Genomic DNA, 25,738 nt, shown 5'->3' on the forward strand with positions numbered 1-25,738 from the left:
AAAACATTCCTATGCCTGTTTTAGTAGTTGCCATTAAAAAAGGGGCGGGGGGAGAATCTGGAAGAGCAGTGCAGCAGTTTGGAATCGAAAGTACATTCCAACTCTTACCTTTAAAGGATTGTAACTAAACTACCAGAGCTTTTGCCCACAAATATATTTCATTGGAGAACGTGAATGATAACTCCAAGCTCATGAATGTGCTTAATTGCAGAATCTGATTTATGAGACATCCAGTGGGGGGGGGGGGGAAACAGAGTCACAGGTGACTGTAAATTACATATGCCAGAGTTGGCTTCATACAGCGCAATGTCAATATGTCGCCTCTAATAAATCTTGGGAAGTTTTTTGAAGTTTGACTCAAGAATTATAATTTAATTAGGGCTGGAATCCTGACATTGGCCTTTCATAATACCTTGAAGACCTAATTATGCACATGGGCTTGGGGTCTCAATGTGCTAAGGGCCACTTTACTTGCTTATATTAATATTTCTTTTTACAATTTTTATTTATTTATTTATTTCTCTGTTACAGTTGTACATAGCTGCAATTGCTTTTGTGATTGTTCACCACCCATAAGCATTTGTTTGAAATGGGCAGGTACAGAAATTGAATGGATGGATGGACAGACAGATGGATGAACGAATGAATGGATGGATGAATTAATGACTAAGTGCTGCTTCATCTGGACAGCAGGATATCTCTAGCACATGCAATAATAATTTACCACTTGGATCATCTTCATTGACTTTATATGCCTTTGTATCAGAGTTGTTAATATGGACAACTCTGGGCTGATCCAGCAAAGCAAAGGCATTGCATGTGGTGGATTCTGGGAAGGGAAAGGGCTGCAGGGACAAGTCCAAGCAGTCAGCAGGAGGTAAACCCTGACTTGAAGGTTTCCTTGTGAGGAGTAGCTCTTGTAGAGTACAAATAGAGGATCTCAAAGATCTCTCCTCATCTCTGGAAAGATTTTCATTGGTAAAGACTGGCTCCTGGCCAGTGATTCCACCACAGTACTGTTCCCCTTCAAGGAGTTGCTTGAAAGGACCTCTGACCAGGTATCAGTTCTCACCTAGGAACCCCAAATAGTAATATATATTGAGTCACTCCTTGTTTTCTGATATTTCTGGAAGTACCATGGAATAATGGGATGTAAAAATTCTACCAATTTTGATCCATGATAATGGAAAGACAGGTAGCTGCTCTGTTCTGCTGCCAAGAAGCATTGAGGTTTATTACACTGATGGCCTCTGGGTATTGTAATAACCAACAGAGTGCGGTTTAGTCAGAAGCAACTAATGTTAAATGATTCAAGAAAGCAGAATGGAAATTAAATGGCTTGATCCAGGTGGAGTTAGGCGTTTCAGAGCAATAAAGACTGAAGGAATTCTAGAGGAATGGTAAATAATTCTCATGGTCTCCTTGACTATAATAGAAGCAGTGATCAGGTTGGCATGGCACTTCGTTTGCGTGCATGTGTAAAAATGCAGCCTCTTTGGAGGTGACTGGAGTTTTAAGGTGGGAAGTATGTTGAGCTCTTTATGCAATAGATACCAGTTATAGCTATCACCAAGAACATTGCTATGATTCAAATACTCATAATTTTCTAAACTGAGCAGAAAAGAGACATAATGACCAATGGGAGATTGCCATACATATATATATATATATAATGTTAAACACACACACACACAGACACACACACAGAGAGACACAGACACACACACACATAATGTTAAGATGGAGAGAGCATTTCCACCCTTAAAATTCCACAAGAAGAAGGCAAATGGGATGCAAAACTAATTTTGGACTGTTTTACAATTCACCCAAATTCTGCCAAAAATGAACCAAGATCTACTGTGCTACTTAACATTGTTGTTGTTGTTGTTATGGGGGTTTCAAGATGGGAGTGGGAGCCTTAATCTACGTTCTGTCTATTCCAGTCAGTGTTTTGCCCTGAGGTCCAGTTGATGGGCTAGGAAATTTGGACCAGCATAAAAAATCTTGCAACTCTGGAGTTTGTCATATTTTGTCAGGTGCAAAGGATCGGACAAAACCTTTGGTTATACTTCAGATATATATTCATTGCTTCAGCCTATACACAAGAATCTAGTGAACTAAAAGTTCAGTAGTAAACTGGTGCTAGATAAGGCCAATGGAATTCAAGAAAGGTTGGATTTGGACCATTGATGCCAATATGAAGATTCTATGCTGATGATACACTTAACTCTGCCCCCACCTGGTCTCTTACATGTCTTTTGCTAGGCTGTAAATTGGATTTGTAAGGTTGCTTGGATTACAAAGGATGGGAAGAACAAGAGTTACTGTGGATTCGTGTGCATGTTTCTTATGCCATTATGAGTTTATGACAGCATTATCAGATATACAGAACCTCAGATTCAAATATTGCTGGTTAAACAAATTGTGTTCTTCTCCTCTCTTTCCATCACAGGTTCTTATCTGATGGTCAATTCCTCCCAGCACAATCCAGGGCAGAAAGCACAGGTCCTCTTCCAGACATTGAGTGAAAATGACACTCACTGCCTCCAGTTCAGCTACTTCATGTACAGTCGGGATGGGCACAGTCCTGGGACTTTGAATGTCTTTGTCAAGATGAATGGAGGGCCATTGGGAAGCGTGGTGTGGAATGTCTCTGGCTCCCATGGGCGGCAATGGCATCAGGTGGAGCTTGCTGTCAGCATGTTTTGGCCCAATGAGTACCAGGTGAGAGGAGAGTTGTTGTCAGGTGCAAAAAAACAGGAAGCAAAGCAGTTCAAATGACCATAGGTTCATTGCACGCTAACACTGTTTACAAGAATCTGAGCTACTAATGGTCAAAGCAAATTGATGGTAGATAGGAATCAATGGAATTCAAGCGGGGCTGGACTTAGCTCTCTTGCTGGCATGAAGGGACTCGAGACTGATGACATGCTTGACTCCTCCCTCAGGCTCAGCTTGGTCATCTCATACAGTTACCTTTCTGGAGAAACCTTGTGGGGAGATTTGGGATAAATTCTGATGCTTGAGGGAAATCATCTACTGAAAAGGGAAGTGTTTGGCTGAATTTACATACAGAACCCTAAACCATACCATGGATTAGCAAAACATGTTTACCATGTTCACTGAACATGCCAAATCCAAAGTAATAAACTGTACTATGTCTTATTGCAATGGGCTGAGATAATTACTGGATTTCCTGTCTTCTACCAACTACAAGGTGTGAACGCTTGTAGTCTACTCTACTTGTTACATGCCCAACTAGGTGGCAGCACCTAGCTCTCCTTTTAAAGATCTGAAAAAGCTAAGCAGTATTTTTTTTTTTAGTTCTTGCTTGAGTGAATGCCAATAAATCCCAGATGTAGATTAGAGTTGGGAATTCACAAGAAAGTCCCAGAAAAATATAATGGTACACCACTTCCAGTTGTTCCAAAAGCTGCATGGATATTGCATGAAATCAACAGAAGTTGAGCTTGAATGGAAATGCACTTGATTTTAATATGCTATGGAAATCCAGCTCTTCATTTATGAGAAAAATGAACGTGCAAAGCAAGAGGATTTCACTGGATTGTCAATAGTAATTGTCTAATAATTAATTAATTGTCACTTAGCCCATTCTTTTTATCCTCCTGGGATGGATGCTTGTCACTGTATAATCTGACTGATCTATGCTAATTTCTGCTTTATGATCAGACGAGATTTATTATCACACTCCCTCCAAAGGAAGTTGATCATCGGCTTCAGATAGTCTTCCCCTCAATCTAGGTAGCTGAAAATCCATGATCCCCTTTATGGCATTCTTTGCAGTTCTTCAATAACCTTGCAAATTGAAAGAGAATTTATTGAGGGGGAAAAATTAGCCTTGGGCAGCAACTGAATATCAACTGGCTTGACAGCTCCTTTGTGCTCAAAATTGCCCCAAATGTTGTAGATTATCAGGGATGCCAAAACTTCAGCCAATTATATGGGGCAGTAAATTAAGTTGTGCAAACAAGGTCCTTATTTTATTTTCTTGGATTCCTTACATTTTTTAAAAAAAACATAACAAAGGCACAACCAAAACCAAACTATTATGAAAATAATTAGTGAAAATATGAGTTAGATTTCTATCCTCTAAAAGTTCAAGTTGATACAGGTACTCCTTGACTTCTGTTGCTAAGTGAGACACTTGTTAAGTGAGTTTTGCCCCCATTTTACACACTTTTTTGCCACAGTTGTTAAGGGAATCACTGCACTTGTTAAATTAGTAACAGTTGTTAAGTGGATCTGGCTTTCCGATTGACTTGCTTTTTAGAAGGTTGCCAAAGGGGATCACATGACCCCAGGACACTGCAAACTGTCATAAATATAAGTCAATTGCCAAGCATCTGAATTTTGATCCCATGATTATGGGGATGCTGTAATTGTTGTAAGTGTGAGAAATAGTAATAAGTGACTTTTTTCAGTGATGTTGTAACTTCGAATGATCACTAAATGAACTGTTGTAAGTCGAGGACTACCTGTATTTATGTTTTCTTTCTTTACACAATGCTCTTTAGACAGATTAGTTAATGGGTTAGATCAGAGGTCTCCAAACTAGGCAACTTTAAGACTTGTGGACTTCCACTCCCAGAATTCTCCAGCCAAGCATGGCTTACTGTTTTGTAATCCCTTCCTCTGCAATCTCTCTCCACTTTAGGAGATTAAGAGAGAAAAAAAAGCAGGCATAGCTGGCAGGAGAATTCTGGGAGTTGAAGTCCACAAATCTTAAAGTTGCCAAGTTTGGGGACCCCTGGGTTGGATTAAGGTAGTGCCCAACCGAGACCCACCCAGTGAATTTCAGAGTCAGAGTTGAAATAAGGTCTCCCCTGTTCTACTCCAATATTCCAGCTGTAACACCAGAATGCCTCTTATTTATCCAAAGGTATTGTTTGAAGCAGTCGTTTCCAATGAAAGGCACGGCTACTTGGGATTGGATGACATCCTGCTCTTGAATTATCCCTGCTGTAAGTGATCAACTTTTCCATTCCATTAGTAGCACAGACTTGTTCCAGGTCCCTTATGGCTAGCTTTTGTCTAAAAACTTGGTCCTTGGGAAGATGACAGACGATGCAGTGAGGAAGATGATTTCACAGTGAAATTTGCAATCATACTGGGGATAATAAATACTAGGGTTCTGCTACTATTTGGGTTTATTCCAAAAAGGTTTTCTGTCTTTCCAAGGGCATGAAAATAGCACCTGCCTGCAATTCTTCACAACAAACACCCCCAGCCCCCACATTTTGGATTTCCAATTACTAGGAAAGACACAATTGCTTTAATAAGTTGCAGAGAGGCGTTATGTTCTCATCCTTATAAAGTCCCTTTATGAAGTAAATAAATAAAGATGTAATAAACATGAGGAGCGAGTAAGTGGAGTGAACTAGTGCCCCAAAGATATTCTGGCAGTTACTCTCTCCTTAAAGTCTGTTTAGAGTTAAATTAATCCACCCACCCTCGACCTGTTTTATACTCATTTTTTTGAGCTATATCATTTATGTAGGAGGGGATTAACTGTAGAAGTTTTTTCTACAGATCTTTTTGTCTTTTTATCTTTCTTTTGGCAGCCAAAGCACCTCATTTTTCCCGCCTGGGTGATGTGGAGGTAAATGCTGGACAGAATGCCACTTTTCAGTGTGTAGCTGCTGGCAAGGCTTCGGAAACAGAGAGATTCCTCATGCAGGTAAGCGGGAATAAGTTTTGCCCAATTTACTCTCCTTGCCTTATTTATCTCTTCCTGTTTGCTTTTGTTTTCTTCCGTGAGGGGTGAGTTCAACCTGTCCTTTGTGTTCCACCATTGCCTGAAATAATACCCTCTGTATAGGAGGTTGCATTTGGTATACTTGAGGGTAGGCTGAAATAAGCTTTCCATGAAGATTGCTGATCCGCAATTTACCAGAATCCCCGAGTTTTCCCCTTTTCCAGAATTGATTGTTGCTGGCAGGTTCTTCCACTCATAACTCAATCTCTCTTTTGCAGTCTTAGAGAAACACTTTTTTCAGAAGAAGATGATTGTCTATGTTTTTGTTTAATTTGCTCCAGAGGAGTAAACTTTCCTTGTATTTTTAAATAGAAAGGGTAGCAAATTCTAAAAAGGCAGACCATATACCGCCATTCCTTCCTATAAAACATGATCCGAGGTGGCGCAGTGGTTAGAATGCAGTACTGCAGGCTGTTTCTGCTGAGTGCCGGCTGCTTGCGATTTGCCAGTTCAAATCACACCAGGCTCAAGGTGTCAAGCCTGAATTCAGTTCAGTGGTGGGACTGCTTTATATCTGGGTTATTCATGTGAATTCAGACACACTTGAGAACTGGAAGGTGGGAGAGCTGAGGTGGATGGAGCTCCAGCCAAAACAACATAGCTGGACAATGAGTCAGCCACGTTCCAATGGCTGCTTGGCCAGAGGAAGAAGGAAACCATTTCACATCCTGGTGATATATTGTTTTGGAAAATTGAGAAAATTCCGGTTATAGTGATGTGGAAAGCTGGGAAACTTTCAGTACCAGCTTTCTACCAGTTAGAACCAAGATGGTGTATCTTAATAAACTTGCTCTTTGAGGAATTGAAATGCCTCAGAGTTTGCTTTATAACAATTGCATTTCTTGGAATCTGACACAAGGTTGACTCAGCCTTCCATCCTTCTGAGGTCGGTAAAATGAGGACTCAGAGGCTGACTCTGTAAACTGCTTAGAGAGGGTTGTAAACAGGGGTGGGATTCTACCGGTTCGGCCCAGTTCTATAGAACTGGTAGCTCCCCAAGAGCAGCTGACCAAACTGGTTCTATCTGAAGGTCTTCTTTTCTTCAGTTGAGTCCACCCACCCACCCGGGCTCTAGGCTGTCCTTTATTCTTATCTTAGTTGCTTTGTGTGGCACAGCTTAATGCTGCGCATCAGCAGGAGATGGTGATTGCTTGCAGGAGAAGTTGTTTTACAAGTACCGTGCACTCACGCGCAAAGCGCACACTCACCGAACTGGTTGTTATGCCGATAGGATCCCACCCCTGGCTGTAAAAACCCTATGAAGCGGTATATAAGTCTAAGTGCTATTGCTATGATGCTTACATAGGCTGCAATTACCCATTTCTTCAGAGCAGGGTTGATGGTATTCTTGTTTTTCTGAATGGTAGAAGCAGAATGGGGTTGTCATTCCCACCGTCTCGGTCAAGCACATCAGTCACAGAAGATTTTTGGCTACATTTCAACTGGATCAAGTACTGAAAGGAGACCAGGACTTGTACCGCTGTGTGACTCAGTCTAGCAGGGGCTCTGGTGTCAGTAACTTTGCTGAGCTGATAGTCAAAGGTATGTATCTGTGGGTGTTGGGATTGCCTTATCTAGTCACCCTGGGCAAAGGCAGACCTGGATATTGGAAGCCTGAAGAATAATTGGAATCCTATTTGTCAATAGAGGTATTCCTCAACTTATGTCCACAACCAAACCCCAGATTTCTGTTGCTAAGTGAGACATATGTCAAGTGAGTTTTGCACCGTGTTATGACTTCCCTTGCCATGGTTGTTAAGCAAATCACTTCAGTTCTTAATTTAGTAATACAGTTGTTAAGCCAACCTGGTTTTCCCCGTTGACCTTCCTTGTCAGAAGGTTGCAAAAGGGAATCATGTGACACACACACACCCCCGGGACGTTGCAGCTGTCCTAAGTATGAGTCGGTTGCACCAAGCATCTGAGTTTTTAATCACATGACCATGGGGATGCCACAACAGTTGCAAGTGTGAAAAAATGGTCATAGGTCACTTTTTTCCAGTGCCGTTGTGACTTTGTCACTAAATGAATTGCTGTAAGTCGAGGACTACCTATAAAGAGAGATCAGTTATGATGCCAGGCGAAAGCAACCGAAACCATTTGTGAAATGCCTCAATATGAGTTTGATTGGTGGTCACCTATGTTGCAAGGATCTCACCAGGCTGACTGCATTCCCTTGAGAATGGCAAGACCAGTCCTCCAGGATTCTGGGGGAGGTCAGGCCTGTGCTGCTTCTTGCAGTGCGAAGACTCCAGACTTGGGCCTCTCTTCACACCTCCCTCTGGTCTAGCTGGAGATTCCACCAGAGCTGATGAACCACACAGTATTTAAAGTTGGGTGTATTTTTCTGGTGGGGGAAGAAAGGGAGAGAGAGGGAGGGAGGGAGGAAGAGAAGAAAAGAGAGAGAAGGATGGAGGGAGAGAGAGAGGAGAAGAGAGAGAGAGAGGGAGGAGGAGGAGAGAGAGAGAAAGAGGGAGAGGGAGGGAGGGAGGAGAAAGACAGGGAGGAGAAGAGAGGCGGAGGGAGGGAGAGAGATGAGAAGAGAGGGAGGAGAAGAGAGAGGGAAGGAGGAGAAAGAGGGAGGGAGAGAGAGAGGGAGGAGAAGAGAGGGAGGAGGAGAAAGGGGGGGAGAAGAGAGAGAGAGGGGGGAGGAGAAGAGAGAGAGGTAGGACAGAGAGAGAGAGAGAGAAGGATAATGCTTTCCTTGCATATCTTTTGTTCATCGCTGTGGGCGGATGTTGTTCCATGTTACTCATTTATAAAGGCTTTAGCAGCACAGAAACGTGCCATCTGCCTCTGATAGTGAACCCTTCTGGGAGAGGGGAGAGGGAGAAGGCCTCTGTTCTGCATCTGTTTGACTTGGAGTGAGCTAATATGGGAAGGTAGCCCAGCGTTTGAGGATACTCATCGTGCAACTGTGCTTCCTGTATTGAAAAGATGGAGCAAGACTTGTCTCCTGTACGCATGGCTGGAGAATCCTATTTGTACTCCAGGCCCTGTTCTCATTATATGAACCCATCGGAAGCCATATGGAGGGTGCAATTTGAGTTTAAAAAAAGGGAGTGCCCAACTTAAATTAAAAAAGAGAAAATACAGGATTCTCTCTCTCCCCCCTCCCTCCCTCCCTCCGTCTGTCTCTGTCTCTCTCTCTCTCTCATATGATTTGCTTTTCTCTCTTCCTGACAATCCTCCTTGCTCTTTTCTAAACAGTACCTTGCAAATAAGGGCAGACGGTTTTCATAAAAGGACTAAGCCGAATGTGCATAAGTGTTTTTGAAATTAAAGCAACATAAAATTAGCCCAAGGGCTACAGAGTGCCTACCTGTAGTATACAAATTGGCTGATATCAGCTTGATTCAATTAAGTGTTTGCGTCCTTCAGAAATTGCAAGCTGCCTTTAGACATTAAGTGTCTTGAAGGTGGCTTTTAGTACAAAACAGCAATCATGAAATGAAAGCTGTAAGAGTAAACATAATCTTCTGGTAACATTAAACTTACAAATAAAAAAAATGGATGAATGACTGAAGAAATAAGGGAAATCTGAGGATGAGCACACAGAAAACACTTAACTTGGCTGCTGAAGTTCCAATGGCTGCAGTTAGAAAATTGATTAATTCAGGAACTTGATCCATCAGGTTGTCTGAATGCAGCCCTACTATTTCTTGTTCTTCCCTCACCCCAATAGAGTTGTCTATCTACAAACCTATAAACTCTAAAACACCTGGCTGTCAACTCGTAAAGCATTCCTATGCCTGTTTCCGAGTTGCCATAAAAAAAGGGGTGGGGGGAACCTGAAGGAACAAGTATGACAATTAAAATCAGAAGCACATTCCACACTTATCTTATAAAGATTGTAGCCTAGGCTGCTGGATCTTCTGCCCCCAAAAATCCTTCATTGGAGAATGTGATTGATGACAACCAGCCCCTGAATGTGTTTTGTTGGAGAATCTGATTTATGACACACCCGGGGTGGGTGGGGGGAAACAGGGTCATAGGTGATAGTAAATTACATGTGTCAAGAGTTGGCTTCATATGGGTTAATGCCAACATGTTGCTCCTAATAAATCTTTTGGATTCTTTTGAAGCTTGGCTCGAGGCTCATGATTTAATTAGGGCAATCGTGGGAACCCTGACACTGCCTATGTTCCAAAACCTGGGATGCTGAATGTGTCAAGGGTCCCATTTTCTGTCTATACAGGTAGTCCTTGATTTATGACCAGAATTGAACCGCAAATTTATGTTGCTAAGTGAAACATTTGTAAAATGTTTCGCTCCATTTTACAGTGTTTCCTGCCCCATGGTTGTTCACTGAATCACTGCAGTTGTTAAGTTAGTAACAGTTGTTAAGTGAATCTGGCTTCCTCATTGCTTGTCAGAAGGTCACAAAAGGAGATTGCATGAGCCCAAGTCTTTGCTGTCATAAATATGAACCAGTTGCCAAACATCTGAATTTTGATCGTGTGACCATGGAGGATGGTGCAACAGTCTTAAGTGTGAAAAAGGGTCACAAGTCACTTTTTAGTGCCTTTGTAAGTTCAAATGGTCACTAAATGAACTGTTATAAGTTGAATATTACCTGTATTGCTAATCTAATCAGGTATCTTGCTTCTGTGTATATTTAATTTGGATGTTTTTATTGTTTTAAAATGTTTCTGGTATTTTTCATTGTAATGTTTTTTTAAATTCTAAGCCACCCAGAATCATTGATTGAGATGGGTGGCCATAGAAATTGATTGATTGATTGATTAAATGAATGAATGAATGTCTATGGAGGTTCTCAGTCATCCAGGTCATGGTTGTTCCAAAGGTATTTTTCCAAGAGGCAACTGGACTTTCTGGTGTTTTTTTGAAGATGTTTCGCTTCTCATCCAAGAAGCTTCTTCAGTTTAGTTGCCTCTTGAAAAAGCACCTTTGGGAGAATGGATGAATGAATGAGTGAGTGAGTGAATGAATGAATGAATGATGCCATCTACCTCAGGACAGCTATCTGAAGGTGTCCAGAAGAACAGGTGAACTTACTACTACTTTGTCCTCTTAACAGAGCCCCCAACGCCCATCGCACCCCCACAGCTTTTGAGAGCAGGTTCAACATACTTAATCATCCAGCTCAACACCAACTCAATCATTGGAGATGGTCCTATTGTAAGAAAAGAGATTGAGTACCGGATGACTTCTGGACCTTGGTCTGAAGTACACGCTGTGAACATGCAGACCTATAAGTTATGGCATCTCGATCCCGACACAGAGTATGAAATCAGCGTCCTGCTGACCCGGCCAGGAGATGGTGGGACTGGCAAACCTGGACCTCCACTCATCAGTAGGACAAAGTGTGCAGGTAGGAGTTTTCATTCCTTTGTGTATCAAGAAAACCACCGGGAACAGAATGGTAATGTTTTGGCCATAGGGCAGTATTTACCTGCTTGTAGGGATTACAACATGAAAGCTGCGATAATATCCAGGCTTATTTATTTATTTGTGCCAGTGTATATCTGATATTACTTACCATGCTTTTAATCTGATCCTAAAATAACAGGTTGCACATCGATAACTGAAGGAAGAATAAAATTACCATGGCTATCTATCTCTGAGAACTGGTTTTTAAAATTTGCCCAAACAAACTCAGCTAAAGCATGGAGTGTGGTATTCTGTGAAATACATTTGTGTCAATCTTTTACTGGACAATGATCTACACAAGCCACAGTGGCACAGTGGCTACTTCTGCTGACTGCTGGCAGTTCGAATCTCACCAGGCTCAAGGTTGACTCAGCCTTCCATCCGGGGTGGGAAAAATGAGGACCCAGATTGTTTGGGGCAGTAAGCTGACTCTGTAAACCTCTTGGAGAGGGTTGTAAAGCACTGTAAAGCAGCATATAAGTCTAAGTGCTATTGCTATTTTTTTAAAAGGTAAAAGATGCCCGTGAAAAAGGACTGCATATTTCTAGAAGTTCTGCACATAAACGAACAGAACCTAAAAAGATGCTTATGTCCAAGAAATGCATATAAATGAACTGCACATTTGGGAAATGTAACATTAATGAGCAACATGACATTAGAGATATTTGTATGACAAAATGTGGTTTGTTCAATGAGACGTGAATGAACAGTTACACATATTAAAAGAAACAGGGAAAAATATCTAAATAGCGGGGGGGAAATTGCGAGTGAGTTTTTAATAGAACTTAAAAAAAAAACCCAAAATATTGACAAAGTAAAACAGACTAGCAGGGTGGACTCACTCAAAGGCAACCCCCTTCAGACAACGACAACAAAAGGCAGTTGTTGTTCAAGAATATTCTGGACACAGATAATGCAGAGAGGTGGGGAATCTTAGTGCTGTATTTCCTCAACACTTGACCATCAATAGTTGAGTTTTACAAAAGCTGTGATTCAAACTAGCCTGCATGGGACATGGTGGAGAGATTATCAAGACCCCAGTCCTAAGTATAGGTAGCCCAGTCGTAAATGAATCATTGCAGTTGTTAAGTTAGTAACAGGGTTGTTAAGTGAACTAGGCTTCCCAAAAGATGATTTACACAACCCTGGCAAACTGCAACCGTCATAAATACATGCCAGTTGCCAAGCATCCAAATTTCGATCACTTGCAATGGTTGTAAGTATGAAAAACGGTCATAATTCACTTTTTTTTTCCAACATTGTTGTACCCCAGTCAGTAAATGAATGGTTGTAAATTAAATATTACCTGTACCTGTTAGTCTGCCTAGTTAGGATGTGATGACGGGTTCCTCAAGTACCTGGCTGACTTCCAGGTGGGGGTGTTTACTGTGCTTGCAATTAGAGGAGCACTAACGACCAACTTGAGAGTGCAAATGCACGCTGATGAAATGCCTCTTTCCGACAAAAGCCAGCTCTCGTGAACCAGATTTACAGTTTCACTCACCTATAGGGATTGTGTTAGGATGACGAATGATCACAGCATCGGCAGCTGAGCAAAAGGACAGCCAGAGTTGTTGGCAGCGGGTGGATTGAGAAAAGCCAGGGTCAGTGTGGCTTAGCCGTTGAGGATGTCGATGATTCATGATTAAGAGTGAGTAGTCCTCTTGAAAAGTGGGAGGTGTTTAAGATTGGTGCTGCCTCGGGTTGAGAGGGCAGAAAAGAGGGAGCTTTAGAAAAACAGAAAAGGACGCGGTGGCTCAGTGGTCAGCAGTTCGGTGGTTCGAATCCCTAGCGCCACATAACGGAGCGAGCTCCCGTTACTTGTCCCAGCTTCTGCCAACCTAGCAGTTGGAAAGCACGTAAAAATGCAAGTAGAAAAATAGGGACCCCCTTTGGTGGGGAGGTAACAGTGTTCCATGCGCCTTCGGTGTTTAGTCATGCTGGTCATTTGACCACAAAGACGTCTTCTGACAGCACTGGCTCTTCAGCTTTAAAACGGAGATGAACACCGTCCCCTAGAGCACCTTAGAAAAACAACACTATTACTGCAGTATACCTTCTATAGGTTTGGTACATGATCTTATGTGTCTGCAATTCAAGGATAAAGGACATACCGTAGTCCTCGATGTACGACCATAACTGAGCCCAAAATGTAGGTTAAGTGAGTTTTGCCTCATTTTAGGGCTTTTCTTGTCACATGTGTTAAGTGAATCACCACAGTTGTTAAATTAGTAACACGGCCATTAAGTCAATCTGAGTTTCCCCATTGACTTTTCTTGTCAGAAAGTTGCAAAAGATGATCGAATGACTCTGGGACATTGCAACCGTCATAAGTGTGAGTCAGTTGTCAAGCATCTGAATGTAGATCATGTGACCATAAGTGTGAGAAATGGTCATAAGTCTCTTTTTTTCAGTTCCGTTCTACGTTCAAACGGTCACTAAGTGAACTGCTTTAAGTCAAGGACTATACCTGCATTGTGTAAATGGACCTTAATCCTTTGTTTAACAACTGTGGCAAAAAAGGATGTAAAAAAATCAGGCATGACTTACTTAACAACCACTTAGTTTAACAATGGAAATTCCGGTCCTAATTGTCATCGTAAGTAGAAGATTACCCGTATTATCAGTTCGAAGATACTGTATGTGCTTTAAAGAGTTGTCGAGTCGAAGGTCCAAATACTGTATGTGGACATTTAAAGATGGGTGCAACCTGCAGAGACCTTCAAATATTATTCTCAAGCTGAAATTTGGAACATGATAGAAAGGGGATTTTGATTAGAAACATAATTGGAGGATTATCATATTAAATATACATTTAAATTAAATTAAATTCAGTGCAAATGTGGTGAACTGAAACTTATATTTTTATCTTGGCTTCACCACTGCATTTTGGAGTGCAGCCCCTTGGGTTCGCATGTCACATGAACCCAGAAAAAATGGGTTAATTGCCTAATCCACGATAATTAATTAGCCATGGGTAACTACGCGGTGCAAATCCTGCTTTTGCTTTGCTATAAAAACTGAAAGACGAAAAGAAGAACGTTCTTTCTACTTTGCCTGATCTTGTATTCAATCTTGTTTTTCAGTCAGGCCTCCTGTTTTTTTCTGTTGCCCTCCAATCCTGATTGCTCTTTTGTCTTCCAGCTGATTCCAAACCAACCTTTCTCTTAAAATGCTAAGCCATCCATCTTCACCCTCCTGGCTAAAAACATGTTGTTGACAAGTGGGAAATACATCTCATTTCTTCCATTAAAAAAGAAAGAAAGAAAGAAACATCAAGGTTTTCTGCCTGAAAACCTTAAAGCTCTGTATTTGTGACTCGCTGCTATCCATATCCTGGCCTGCTCTAGGAACTGCGGCCTCGGTGATGGTGATTAATAATAGAATTCTTTGAGTTAATTATGATAGACGTGTTCTTTCCCATCTTCAATAGCTCCCTCCCCTGGTACGATTGCTTTTATACAAAAATGACCTCCACAGAAGAAGCCGTATCGGTGGGAACTCGAACCCATTGACCGCTTGCAATGGCTACAGAACACCAACTGCCCTGAATCGTGCTAGAGAAGACTGAGGCTATGCTGCTAATTGATTCTCTGCCTTGTCTGCTGTGTGATTCCATACACACATTTGCAGGAGCCAAGTGGCTGATTTGGCGGATAGAAAATTGGAATCTCTCGGGAAAATCCAGGGCATTGTGTTGCAGCAATCTCAGCGGGGATTTTGAGCACCGAGCTTGATAGCGACACTGGCTTTGTTAGCAAGTCAACTTGGCATCCTTGTTACGTTGACAGAGATCCACACTTGATCCTGCAGCACCACTATTTATGAGATAGGACCAACCATTCTCAGCAGATAGCTTCAGGGAAGCTTGTACAACAATTATCCTTAAAGGGAATACTGCTGAATTTGTGCCAGGTAAACCAGACAGGAGACACGATCAGATAAGCTAATCCCGCGTTATTGTGAAGCAGCTACCTTTGCAGAATCTTGCAAATTTGAAAGTAAAATTCTCCTGCCGTGACCTTTACAGGCAAAGATCCCTTCTAATGATAGGTCCCTTCTAATGATAGCTTGGGTAAAGAATATAGGTCATAGTATAGAATTAGAGGATTGGGAAAGAATATGGACCAAAAACTACAACTAACATTGTCAACAGCATATAAAGAAAATCAGAAAAAAATGTTTTATAGATGGCATTTAGTCCCAGCGAGATTGGCAAAAATGTACCCAGATACAAAATCAGAGTGTTGGAAATGTAAACAGAAAGATGGAACGTTCTTTCATATGTGGTGGCAATGCCCCAAAGCCAGAAAAATTTGGATGAAAATACAAAGATGGTTACAGGAGATAACAGAACATCAAATAGAATTTAAACCTGAACTAATTCTTCTGGGAATAATGAAAGGGACATTTGGTAAACAAATCCAATACATCATATTGTACATAATTACAGCAGCGAGGATAGTTTTTTTCCCAGGGTTGGAAACTAGAAAATGTACTGTGCAAAGAGATATTAATACGAACAATATTAGAATGTGCTGAGATGGACAAACTTACAATAGAATTAAAAGGCAAAGAGGAATCAGATTACTATGCGGTATGGGATACGATGGTATAAATGGAATAAGGAATAAAGAATAATGTATAGAAATAAATGTAAATATATGTAATATCGATGACACAATACTGTTAACAACGTAAATAGAGATGTGTAAATTTGAAAAGAAAAAAAGAAGAAAAGGTCCCTTCTTAGCTTCTTGCTCTACCCAGTATGCAGTTGTGGGCTATGATGCCTCTTATGATGTGACCATTTCCTGGCCTGCATCTCTTTGCCTTGTCTCCCAAGGTCTTTCTCACATACCGTTACATTTATCAGTTTTGTATGTGAAAGGGAGAAATGGGGTTTACAATCATGGCCCCGTGAACGTTGTTCCTATATATTGCAAGAGAAGGGATCCAAGGATCAGAAGAAGAGTTTTTTTTCAAAGCCCTGTCAAAGTCAGCCTCAACTGAAACTCCTTTAAAAAGCGCTTTGCTAAAATACATGTTTTGCATGCCAAAAGTCTTAGGTGCCACTCTTGACATTCCCAGTTCAAAAATCGTCTAGCAGGTGATGGGAAATGACGTCTCTGATGGAAAAACTAAGGAGAGCAAGGATCAAGAATTCAGCTTAATAAAGCAGTCCCTATAATAAATATTAATGAGACTCAACGATACTTCTGTTCCTCGCTCCCAAAGATGTAGCTGTATTTCAAAAGCAAAGGTAGAACTACAATTCCCAGCATCCCTCAAAACATAGGACCCCCCTGGGATTTGGAACTCAGGATTGGACTTCACTTGATTCCTTTCCCTGCCCATTTCCCTCCCCCCCACCCTTTGGATAATTGATTTTCAGAATCACCCGTTATTTGAACAAAACAATAGTTTTTTCATGATCACATCAAGTTTGAGAGCAGGTGTGACAGTCTGAGCTGAGCATCTTCTACTGTGCAAAGCTAACATGGCTCTTTGCCAGCCTGAACAATTTCTTCCAACAAGAAAGGGGTTGAAAAACCTTAACCAAGGGAGATGGGTGGTTAAGAGATCATCTTCATCATTATCTTTTAATGACCCATAATCCCTTGCAGGGTGGAGTCTGGGCAACTGAATGGAGCTGAGTGTTTACTGGCCGGATGCCCTTCCTATCACCAATGTGGAGTTTTGTTCAGCAGATACATTCGCATCATGCCCAGTGAGGCAAATATCTGCCTCTACCTAGGATCAAACTCACAGCCTCCTGATTGTGAGGCAAGAGCTCCACCTCTAGGCCACCGCACCACTCAGTGGTTGTGAAATATGAAATATGAATCAATAAATAACATCATCCATCGGCTCATGCATCTCGGCTATTTCGTAGAACAAACCAATCTCAGTTTCATTCATGTCATTAGCACAGACAAAATGAGTGTCAGAGCTGAAGCAAATACAGGTAGTCTTCGACTTAAAACAATGTGTTTAGTGGCCGCTCAAAGTTACAACAGCACTGAAAAAAAACCAACTTGACCATTTTTCACATTTAATAACCGTTGCAGGATCCCGATGGGCACGTGATTAAAATTGAGCTGCTTGGCAACTGATTAATATTTATGACGGTTGCAGTGTCCTGGGGTCCTGTGGCGTTGGGAACTTTCTGACAAGCAAAATCAACGGGGAAGCCACTCAACCGCTGGGTTACTAATTTAACATCTGCAGTGATTCACTTAACAACTGTGGCATGCAAGTTCAGGAAGCGGGGCAAAGCTCACTTAACAAATGTCTTGCTTAGCAGCAGAAATTTTGGGCTCAGTTGTGGATATAAGTCGAGGACTACCCGGATGGGCTAACTCCAGGTTTCTGATGTAGGATGACATCTTAGACCAAGGGGTCTCCAACTTCGGCTTCTTTAAGACTTGTGGACTTCAACTCCCAGAATTCCTCAGCCTAGCTGAGGAATTCTGGGAGTTGAAGTCCACAAGTCTTTTTTAAAAATATTTTTTTTATTATTCTTTTTCACATTTTACAAATCTTAATATTAACACTACGGTGACATCATTATTACATGTAGCAATCTCATATAAATATATACATTTATATGCATTCATATACATTTATCTATAATTTTCTTATCTCCGTTATCCTTATTTCTATTGTACAACCATTTATACCAGTGGCGGCTAACCCATTTTTGGCTGCCGTGCTGATAATTGTGCATGCACTTGCACGCACGTGTTCTCTTGTCAGCACCCAGAAGGCAATGCATGGTGCCCCCCGCATGCCCACTGCACATGCGTGGACAAATTCCAGGCATGACGCGCATCTCTGCGCATGCATGCACGATCCCTCTGCACACGCCATGTGTCTGCATATGCACACGATCCCCCCATGCGCTGTGCATATCTGTCATGCATGTGCATCTCCCGTGCACCCCTGCCCCCACGCACGCGTGCCAGATACCCGGCAATCAACTGTCGGGCGCTGTGCACGCATGCTCAGTAGGGTTCTTCTGGGCAAGCTCTTGTGTGCTGGCAGAAGTGGCTCTGTGTGCCACTTTTGGCACACATGCTATAGGTTCGCCAACACAGATTTATACCAATTGTCCCAAACTTTGTAATATTCCAACTCTTCTTTATCCTTTAATTTTAACGGAAGTTTATCCATTTCAGCACAATCTGAAATTTTTTTGAAGTATGAATTCCTCTGAGGGCGTGTTATTTTGTTTCCAACCTTGTGTGAATGCTATCCTTGTTCCTGTCAATATATGCAGTAAAGTCCACAAGGTCTTAAAGTTGCCATGGTTGGAGACCCCTGTCTTAGACCTCTTACGATCTGGTTCTGTATCAGCAGATTTCTTTCCAAAGAATCAAATAAATTTCACCGAGCTTGTTATTTAAAATGTAGCCCTACACCCGGTTAGTTTAACACCTGCTCCTCAGGCCCAGCTCATGGATGACCTATTTTGTGAACTTGAGATTTGTGCCTATTAGGAACAAAGCCTATTCGATGATAAAGGTTATCATCATAGGGTGGAATAATGTCTCCTGGAGGGCCTGCGTTTAGTCTAAATTCTCTGTGACTTTTTAAAGAGAAGGTCCTGTGACCTTTTGCTCAGTAAAGTCTTTGAAATTAAACGGCCTTAGAGAGCAGATTGAAGATTGACCCTGGGGTTGATAACCAATGGTGTGTTTTAGATCTCGTTTTCTATTTTTTTTTTCCCCCCACACCAAACAACATTGTGGAATAATATTTCTTTATGACTCCAAAAGGGCTCTTTTTTTCCTCATAGGGAAGGAAAATAGGTTGTTTTGTCTTCTTGGCTGTGTTTTAATTATGGAAGAAGAGCGTGCAAGTCAGAGGTAGCATTCAGCCAGTTCTGATCAGTTCAACCGGTAGTGGACATTTTGAGTAGTTTGGAGAACCGGCAAATGCCACCTCTGACTGGCCCCGCCCCATCTATTCTCTGCCTCCCATTGACTCCCAGCTGATTGGCTGGGTCTTCTTTGGTTGCCCTGCATAGGAGAACGGAGCCGGAAAGCAGGTTAGTGGAGTGGGGAGGGAATGGGGATTTTGCAGTATCTTTCCCCTGCCATGCCCACCAAGCCACATCAAGAACCGGTAGAAAAAAAAATTTGAATATACCACCACTGGTGCAAGTTCAGTCCACCACTGCCAGAGGTTGCAAGGAGTCCTTTTTCCTGTCCCCAACTCCTATGGTTTCCACTTTTTGTTGTGCATACATGCAGGACAGAAGTGTCAAACTCAATTTCATTGAGGTTGACACCACTCCCTAAACTGCTGGCATGTTTCCTCTTGTTCTGACCTAGGCTTCACCAAAATCACGAAGCAGACTCTTGTCCTGACAAAATCCCTTTTTATTAGGCTAATGTGAATTCCTGTCATTCATATCCAGCAAAGTCCTGGCAAACAGTCTTTCAAGAGTGATTTATAACCACAGACCTTATCAGGCTTGGAGAGTTGCCAGGCTGATAGCTTCCAAGCGCCACACTGTACTAGAAAATACTTGGCAAGGACTCAGGAACAAATCTTCATCCTAATTAAATGAACTAATTGTCTCCTGCAAACACCACTCTCCTTTCGTTCCTCTTTATTCCCTATGGGAGGGGCCATTCATTGTCTACCTGTGCCTTTACTATGGAGTCGACCCTTGTTCCTTAACTGTTCCCTTCTCCTGGCAATTCTGTGCATGCGCACATTGGAAAAAGGCTCCAGCTGTTCTTCTGCCCTACTGATCTTCGACTCCAAAGGCAGCTGATAACTGTCAGACGGCCCTGGCCTATTTCTGCCTCTGACACAGAACACTCATCAGAGCCTTCCCCAGACTCCAGGACTGGCCCATGTTCCTTCCCAACCTCCTCACTGTCCAAGTCTGTTGCCAGCTCCGCTGACCGCTGGTGGGCTACAACACCTCTTTGCATTGGGTAGACTGGGCCAAAGCCACACTGGCCTGATGTTTCCTCTTTGCATTGGGTAGACCAAGCCAAAGCAACACGGGCCGGCCCCTTACATTTTCCAGGACAGCCCCATGGGCTGGATCTGACCGCATCACGAGTCGAATCCAGCCTGTGGGCCTTGTGTAGCCTTGACACCCCTGATGTAGGAATTTAGGGTTCTCTTACACTGTCCTATGTCTAGTTCTGGCTAGTTTGGGGACTTGAATAAGATGGTGGCTCTCTAATTGCAAGTCACCCTTAAGCTCCTTTTGTGGTCTTCAGCACACTCCTGAAAAGGGAAGGAGAGAGAAGAGGGGGTCGACCTATTTTCGAAAACACCCGAGGGCAGGACAAGAAATAATGGGTGGAAGATCATGAAAGAGAGATCCAATCTAGAGCTAAGGAGAAATTTCCAACAGTGGTAACAATTAATCAGTAGAATGGTTTACAGTACCTCCGGAAGTTGTGGGTGCTGGAGGTTTTCAAGAAGAGATTAAACAACCATTTGTTTAGAAATTTGAGGAGTTCCAATCCTGTTATTCCATGTTATTCTATGTTACACTCTCAGTTTTCATTTTTTAAAGCAAAGAGGTTATGAGGCAGGATAAAGCCTTACACAGAATTAAGTTCCCCTGTAACCATTTTAAAGTCTTAAAATGAAGAAGCTGAAACATTTTGTATCTCATTTGCCTACCCCCTGCAAGATAATAGTGCTTCCCAGCACCTGCCCATCACAGTTGGCCATAAGTTGACTTGAAGCATCTGAGATCTTACCAGGATGTGGAAGTAGCTAGCCCCAAGTATGTTTTTCTTCCAGATTCGTGATAGATTCTTTTTGTGTTATCATAAAACTGTTCTCTCTTTCCTTCTGTTCTCCTTTGACATTTCCTTTTTATTTTTTCCCCCTTTCCGGACAGAACCCTGCCATATGTTTATGGAGTTCACGAGTGCCTGCACCTGCCACTCTTTCTCCTTTATGGAAATGCTTATTTGCATTTGATTAGCAAGGGAAGGGGACAGCATCTTGGCCGATTCCCAGCATTTCTCATGCAAAGCTCTGGCAGGCAGGAATGGAGCAGAAAAATGCCTAAACTTCTCTCGGGACCCCGGGGCACCGGCGGAAATGTTAAGGAAATCAAAGCCCGGGAAGGGAGACTTGGAGAGGAGTTGGCTTGCTTTGTTTCTGTCACTCTGCTCTCCTTTTGGGGCCTTTGAGGAAGTTTGTCTGACTTGTAAGGGGGTTTAGGGGTCATCTGGCTTCCTGACGTTGCCGACTGTGCCAGGAGTTTCTTGATGCGGCAAGTTGCCTTGTAGCACCAGTGCTGTGTGAAGGGAGCGAAGCCCGGTAATATCAGCATCTGCTATCCTGCAATCACATCAATTGGCTTGAAAATGTAGGCAAAAAAAATATGTGTCCCAGAATAACGTTGCAGGATCCAGCATTACCGGGACCAGAGGTTTCTTCTTCCGAGCTTTTGGACTTGTGCTTTTGGATCCCAAGCAACTTCTGAATCTTCAGGATGTGTCGCATCCTGAAGAGACTTCTGATCCTGAAGGCCAACTCAGACTGCATCCGCCAACACTCATTGGCTCTTTGGAGTTTAAGGACACTGTTTTGGCTTCTTCTTCTTCTTTGATTTTGTGCTTTTCTGGACTTCTTGAGCTGGAATGAAGTAGCTGGAGAAAGAAAAGATGCTTTCTTGATTTCCAGCCAAATCTGGAGGATAACAGTGTTCTGCCTTTCCCCATCAAGACCAATCTACAGCGATAGCATGTTGACTCCAGCCCACACCGGGATCAAGGGGCAGAATAAGAGAAGCTGGATCAGGCTGGAAGCTTGACGAGAATCCAAAGTATTCCTTATTGTTAGCATTGTGTTAAATCTCAGAGGTAGGAGGAGGTTCTGCTGGTGTTTTCTACTTTGTGCACCAAAATAACATAAATTGGTTTACGACAGGGGTGTCAAACTGGGTTTCTTTGAGGATTGGATCAGCATTGTAGTTTTCCGCTGCAAGCCAGTGGTGGGATGGGTGGGTGGCGGGGGATGGCGAGGGGGTGCCAGCGATGCTGGAGCCCAACCAAAACAGGGCATGGGGGGGGTCTGCATGCCCCCCCCCCCATGCCTCATTTTGCCCTCCATGAAGCACTGCAGGACTTCAGCATTGCGTGGGCCACTTTCTGGCTGTTTTTGGCCCATTTTTGGCTTGTTTTTCAGCCCAGTTTTGGCCCAGTTTCAGCTGGTAGAGTGCTGCAGGAGGCCATGGGGGATGAAAACGAGGCGCAGGGTCCCCCATGGGCCCCAGAGGCACTACGGGCCAGTCCTTTGATATTTCCAGGCCAACCCCATGGGCTGGATTTAAGCACGCGGGCTTTGAGTTTGACACCCCTGGTTTCGGATATTTTGCAGCTTGCTCTTTGCTGCCGTTCTTCAAGGAGCAAAATGTCTTGGACCAGCTGTGCTGACAGAAGACTCAAACTCCAAACCCATCCTTTAGGCTACTATTCTAGATGGTGTCCAAAGTTAGGGAAATGTAGTGAATGTCACCCCATGACTTTTCAATCCCAAAATCCCCATTTTAGATTTTGAGGACACATAACATAGTCGCTGGTTGGCCCTTTCAGAAGATCAGCATTGTGGTTCTCAGTACATTCAATTAAAAAAAGATGTTGACTGTCTTAGGTGAGTGGAACTTTTTTTCTGAGCTTTTTGGAGAACTGCCATCAATCACACTGAACTAGGTAGGCAGCTAGTCCAATTGAGTATGTCAATTTTTCATGTTCCAATACAAATAATTGATTGCAGAGCATCAGAATTTTCTTCCTTCTCAGAGCCTTGACTGAATACAGAGAATGAAATGAGAGGGAATGAAAATGCTGGAATGATCTACTTATATCTTCCCAAAGGTTGGTTAAGGACTAAAAATGTCCCTGAAACTTCTTTTATTTGATTTATATCCTGTCTTCTTTGTACAGGAGCTCAAAGTAGCATACATTTCCTATTTCCTAAATCACAACAAGAGACTATGGGCTGAGAGCGATATACAGTACATTGAGTTTCCCTGATGGAGGGTGGACTAGAACTGGGGTTTTCCTGCTCCAACATCTTCATCATGATACTACACTGGTTCTTTAATCTTGCTTTTGCTTGTACATTCATTCTGTCCAATGGCTTGTTCAACATGCTAGTTTTGACTTCATGAAAAGTTCCCTTATATAACTCAAGGAACATTATCACTCTCTGCTCTGCTCTTGTGGGTGAGCTGAATAGCTCTTTCTGTTTTAGAGCTAAATGCATGGGCTTCCTGTGGCCTTTAAAGTAAGGGTGTAGCCTTTAAAGTAAGGTCAGCTTCCTGCTCTCAACTGTGGTTAACCATCCTTCCTACTATGTTTGTAAGATTCTTACGGGGACATCAGGATGCGGAAGAAGTTGGATCTTGGATCTGATCTAAATGCTTCTTAGTCTTAAGCAAGCCACTAAAGGAAAGTATTAATCCACAAAATCTATATGATATCAATCAATCAGATATTAATTAACTCAATTAATGCTACTCCCTTTCTGTTGAGTCTGAACTCCTTAAGGTATTAATATAATAGGATTAAAAACAAAACCTAATTCAGTTCATGCAATTAATACAGTACATTGATAAGTCCCAGAGAACAGATCTTGGGCCTCTTCCCTCCCAAAAAAGGTCATAAAATCAGATGCGTGTCATTTAACCACCAGCTTGCTTAGCAAAACAAATTCTGATTCCAATTATGGTTATAAATTGACGACTACCTATACGAAGACTACTAATATTAAAGGCAGGAGTTTTGTTCTTGGCCATGGCTTTTAGGGATATAGTTGTTACTTGGTACAGGTCTGTTTTGATAAAGAATTCTTTTCTTTTATCTGAGCTTGGGAGAACTGACTAGTTGTAAAAGAACTTGGGTACTAAGCATGCTTGGAACATACAGAGCACAATTTTGGGGAGCAATGTTCATTTATTAATTGGAGTCAGTTTCATTAAAGGCTTTGATCGCAAGGCTTCATTCCTAATTGCTCTCTTCCCTTCCTGCTTTGTATAGGGATCCAAACCTGAGTTTGGCTGAAATGATGTGTGTGTGTGTATGTGTGTGTGTGTGTGTGTGTGTGTGTGTGAATGGCTCTGTACATATGACAACCTTTTTCTGATCTCATAACTTTCCCAGCTTTTTCTCCCAGAGGCAGCCTGGGGCACAGAAAGTTCTTTTTCGTATGCTTCTAGTTGTGATTGACATAGACTAAGCTGCCATACCTGGGTACATTACAGTCATAATGGCTGCAATAACCGTAGGCAGCTTTGTAATGGCGCTAATTGTATGGATGTATTCAGCAATATTAATGCCTTCAGACACTTTTGTTACTTGACTAAAGTGCTTGAAAGTCTGCTTGCATAGGTCCAGGGATGTCAGCTAGCCTTTGTGTTGTTGATCATTTAAATGGCATTAATTAAAATAATAATTAAAAACAACAACCCTGAAATTTGAATTCTGGCATTCCCACTCCTGGTCTGGGCTGCTCCCAGGAGACTGGGGTGAATTGATTCTGAAGACCATGAGCAGAAAATGAAGGGGTTCTTCCAATGCCAGGCAAAGGAAAGCAGTTTTTCATTGTCCCTGTCATGCTGTGTTGATTTCCTCTCTTTAAATTACTCTAGTGCCATCATTTCTTTTTCAATTGTCTTTCTCATGCCAGAAGGACATGGCTCCTGATTTGTCCTAGTCATGCTAATATCAAAGCACATGCTTCACACGTAGCAGGCTTCGGGTTCAATTCCAAGTGAAAAAAGATTGAAATTTTGGAGAACTCCAAACAATGAGAGTGGAATGGAGAGACAGAATAGAATGTTCTGAAAAAAAGATACCGTGGGTGGCTAGCATCCAAAGTGGACACCCCGCTATTATTATTAGCCTACAGTGGTGTTACAGTAGCCAAGAGACACAATGCTATTGCAGAGTAGCAGTTTGGTTTGCCAAGGTGCCAGCCCTATTACGGGGCATGATTGCATGTTTCCCAAGATGTGCCACAGGAGGGTGAACTGGCTTCACGTCAGAGAGAAGACAAGTGTCTTCCTGTAGCTTCACCCAAGACTGCCTCCTTTCCTGGAGCTGCCTTGCAAAGTGGGCACTGCAACTGGGGAGTTTGAGAGCCTTCAGAATCTGGCTGCCTGCACAAAGCACCAGCTCATCTCTCCATCGAAGTGGTACCTATCTATCTACTGGCACAGAACATGCTTTCGAATTGTTAGGTGGACAGAAGCTGAGGCAAGTGACAGGAGCTCACCCTGCCACACAGCCCTAGGGTTTGAACTGCTGGAATGAGATCATCTCCAGTATCGTTAAGCCATTGAGTCACCCCCACCTCTTAAAAAAATTCCACTCAGTAGTGTTCTTTCACAGATTTCCTCTACAGTTTTCTGCCCTTGGACCCTTACACCTCCTAGGAATCTTGAGTCGATTCTTCATGATAGAGATGAATAACCTTTTCATCATGAAAACAAAGAGCGGTAACAAAGGCAGACCTCTTATTAAAGCAGATGGCCATTATTTATGTCAGTTATGATATCCTCAATAACATTGT

General features: G+C 42.4%; 1 protein-coding gene across 5 annotated transcripts in view; it reads left to right on the forward strand.

The window, feature by feature from the left end:
• PTPRU (protein tyrosine phosphatase receptor type U) overlaps nt 1–25,738 on the forward strand; it is a 385,271-nt gene that overhangs the window by 196,098 nt on the left and 163,435 nt on the right. For all 5 annotated transcript variants that reach the window (XM_087939817.1, XM_087939815.1, XM_087939816.1 and 2 more), the window contains exons 3-7: nt 2,453–2,724; nt 4,901–4,982; nt 5,583–5,698; nt 7,144–7,318; nt 10,818–11,111. In XM_087939817.1, coding sequence (XP_087795943.1) covers nt 2,453–2,724; nt 4,901–4,982; nt 5,583–5,698; nt 7,144–7,318; nt 10,818–11,111 — 939 coding nt within the window. The remainder of the gene's footprint in view (nt 1–2,452; nt 2,725–4,900; nt 4,983–5,582; nt 5,699–7,143; nt 7,319–10,817; nt 11,112–25,738) is intronic.

Source organism: Pseudonaja textilis, chromosome 10 (assembly GCF_049901715.1).
Source record: "Pseudonaja textilis isolate UNSWEBS1 chromosome 10, rPseTex1.2, whole genome shotgun sequence".
NCBI lineage: Eukaryota > Metazoa > Chordata > Lepidosauria > Squamata > Elapidae > Pseudonaja > Pseudonaja textilis.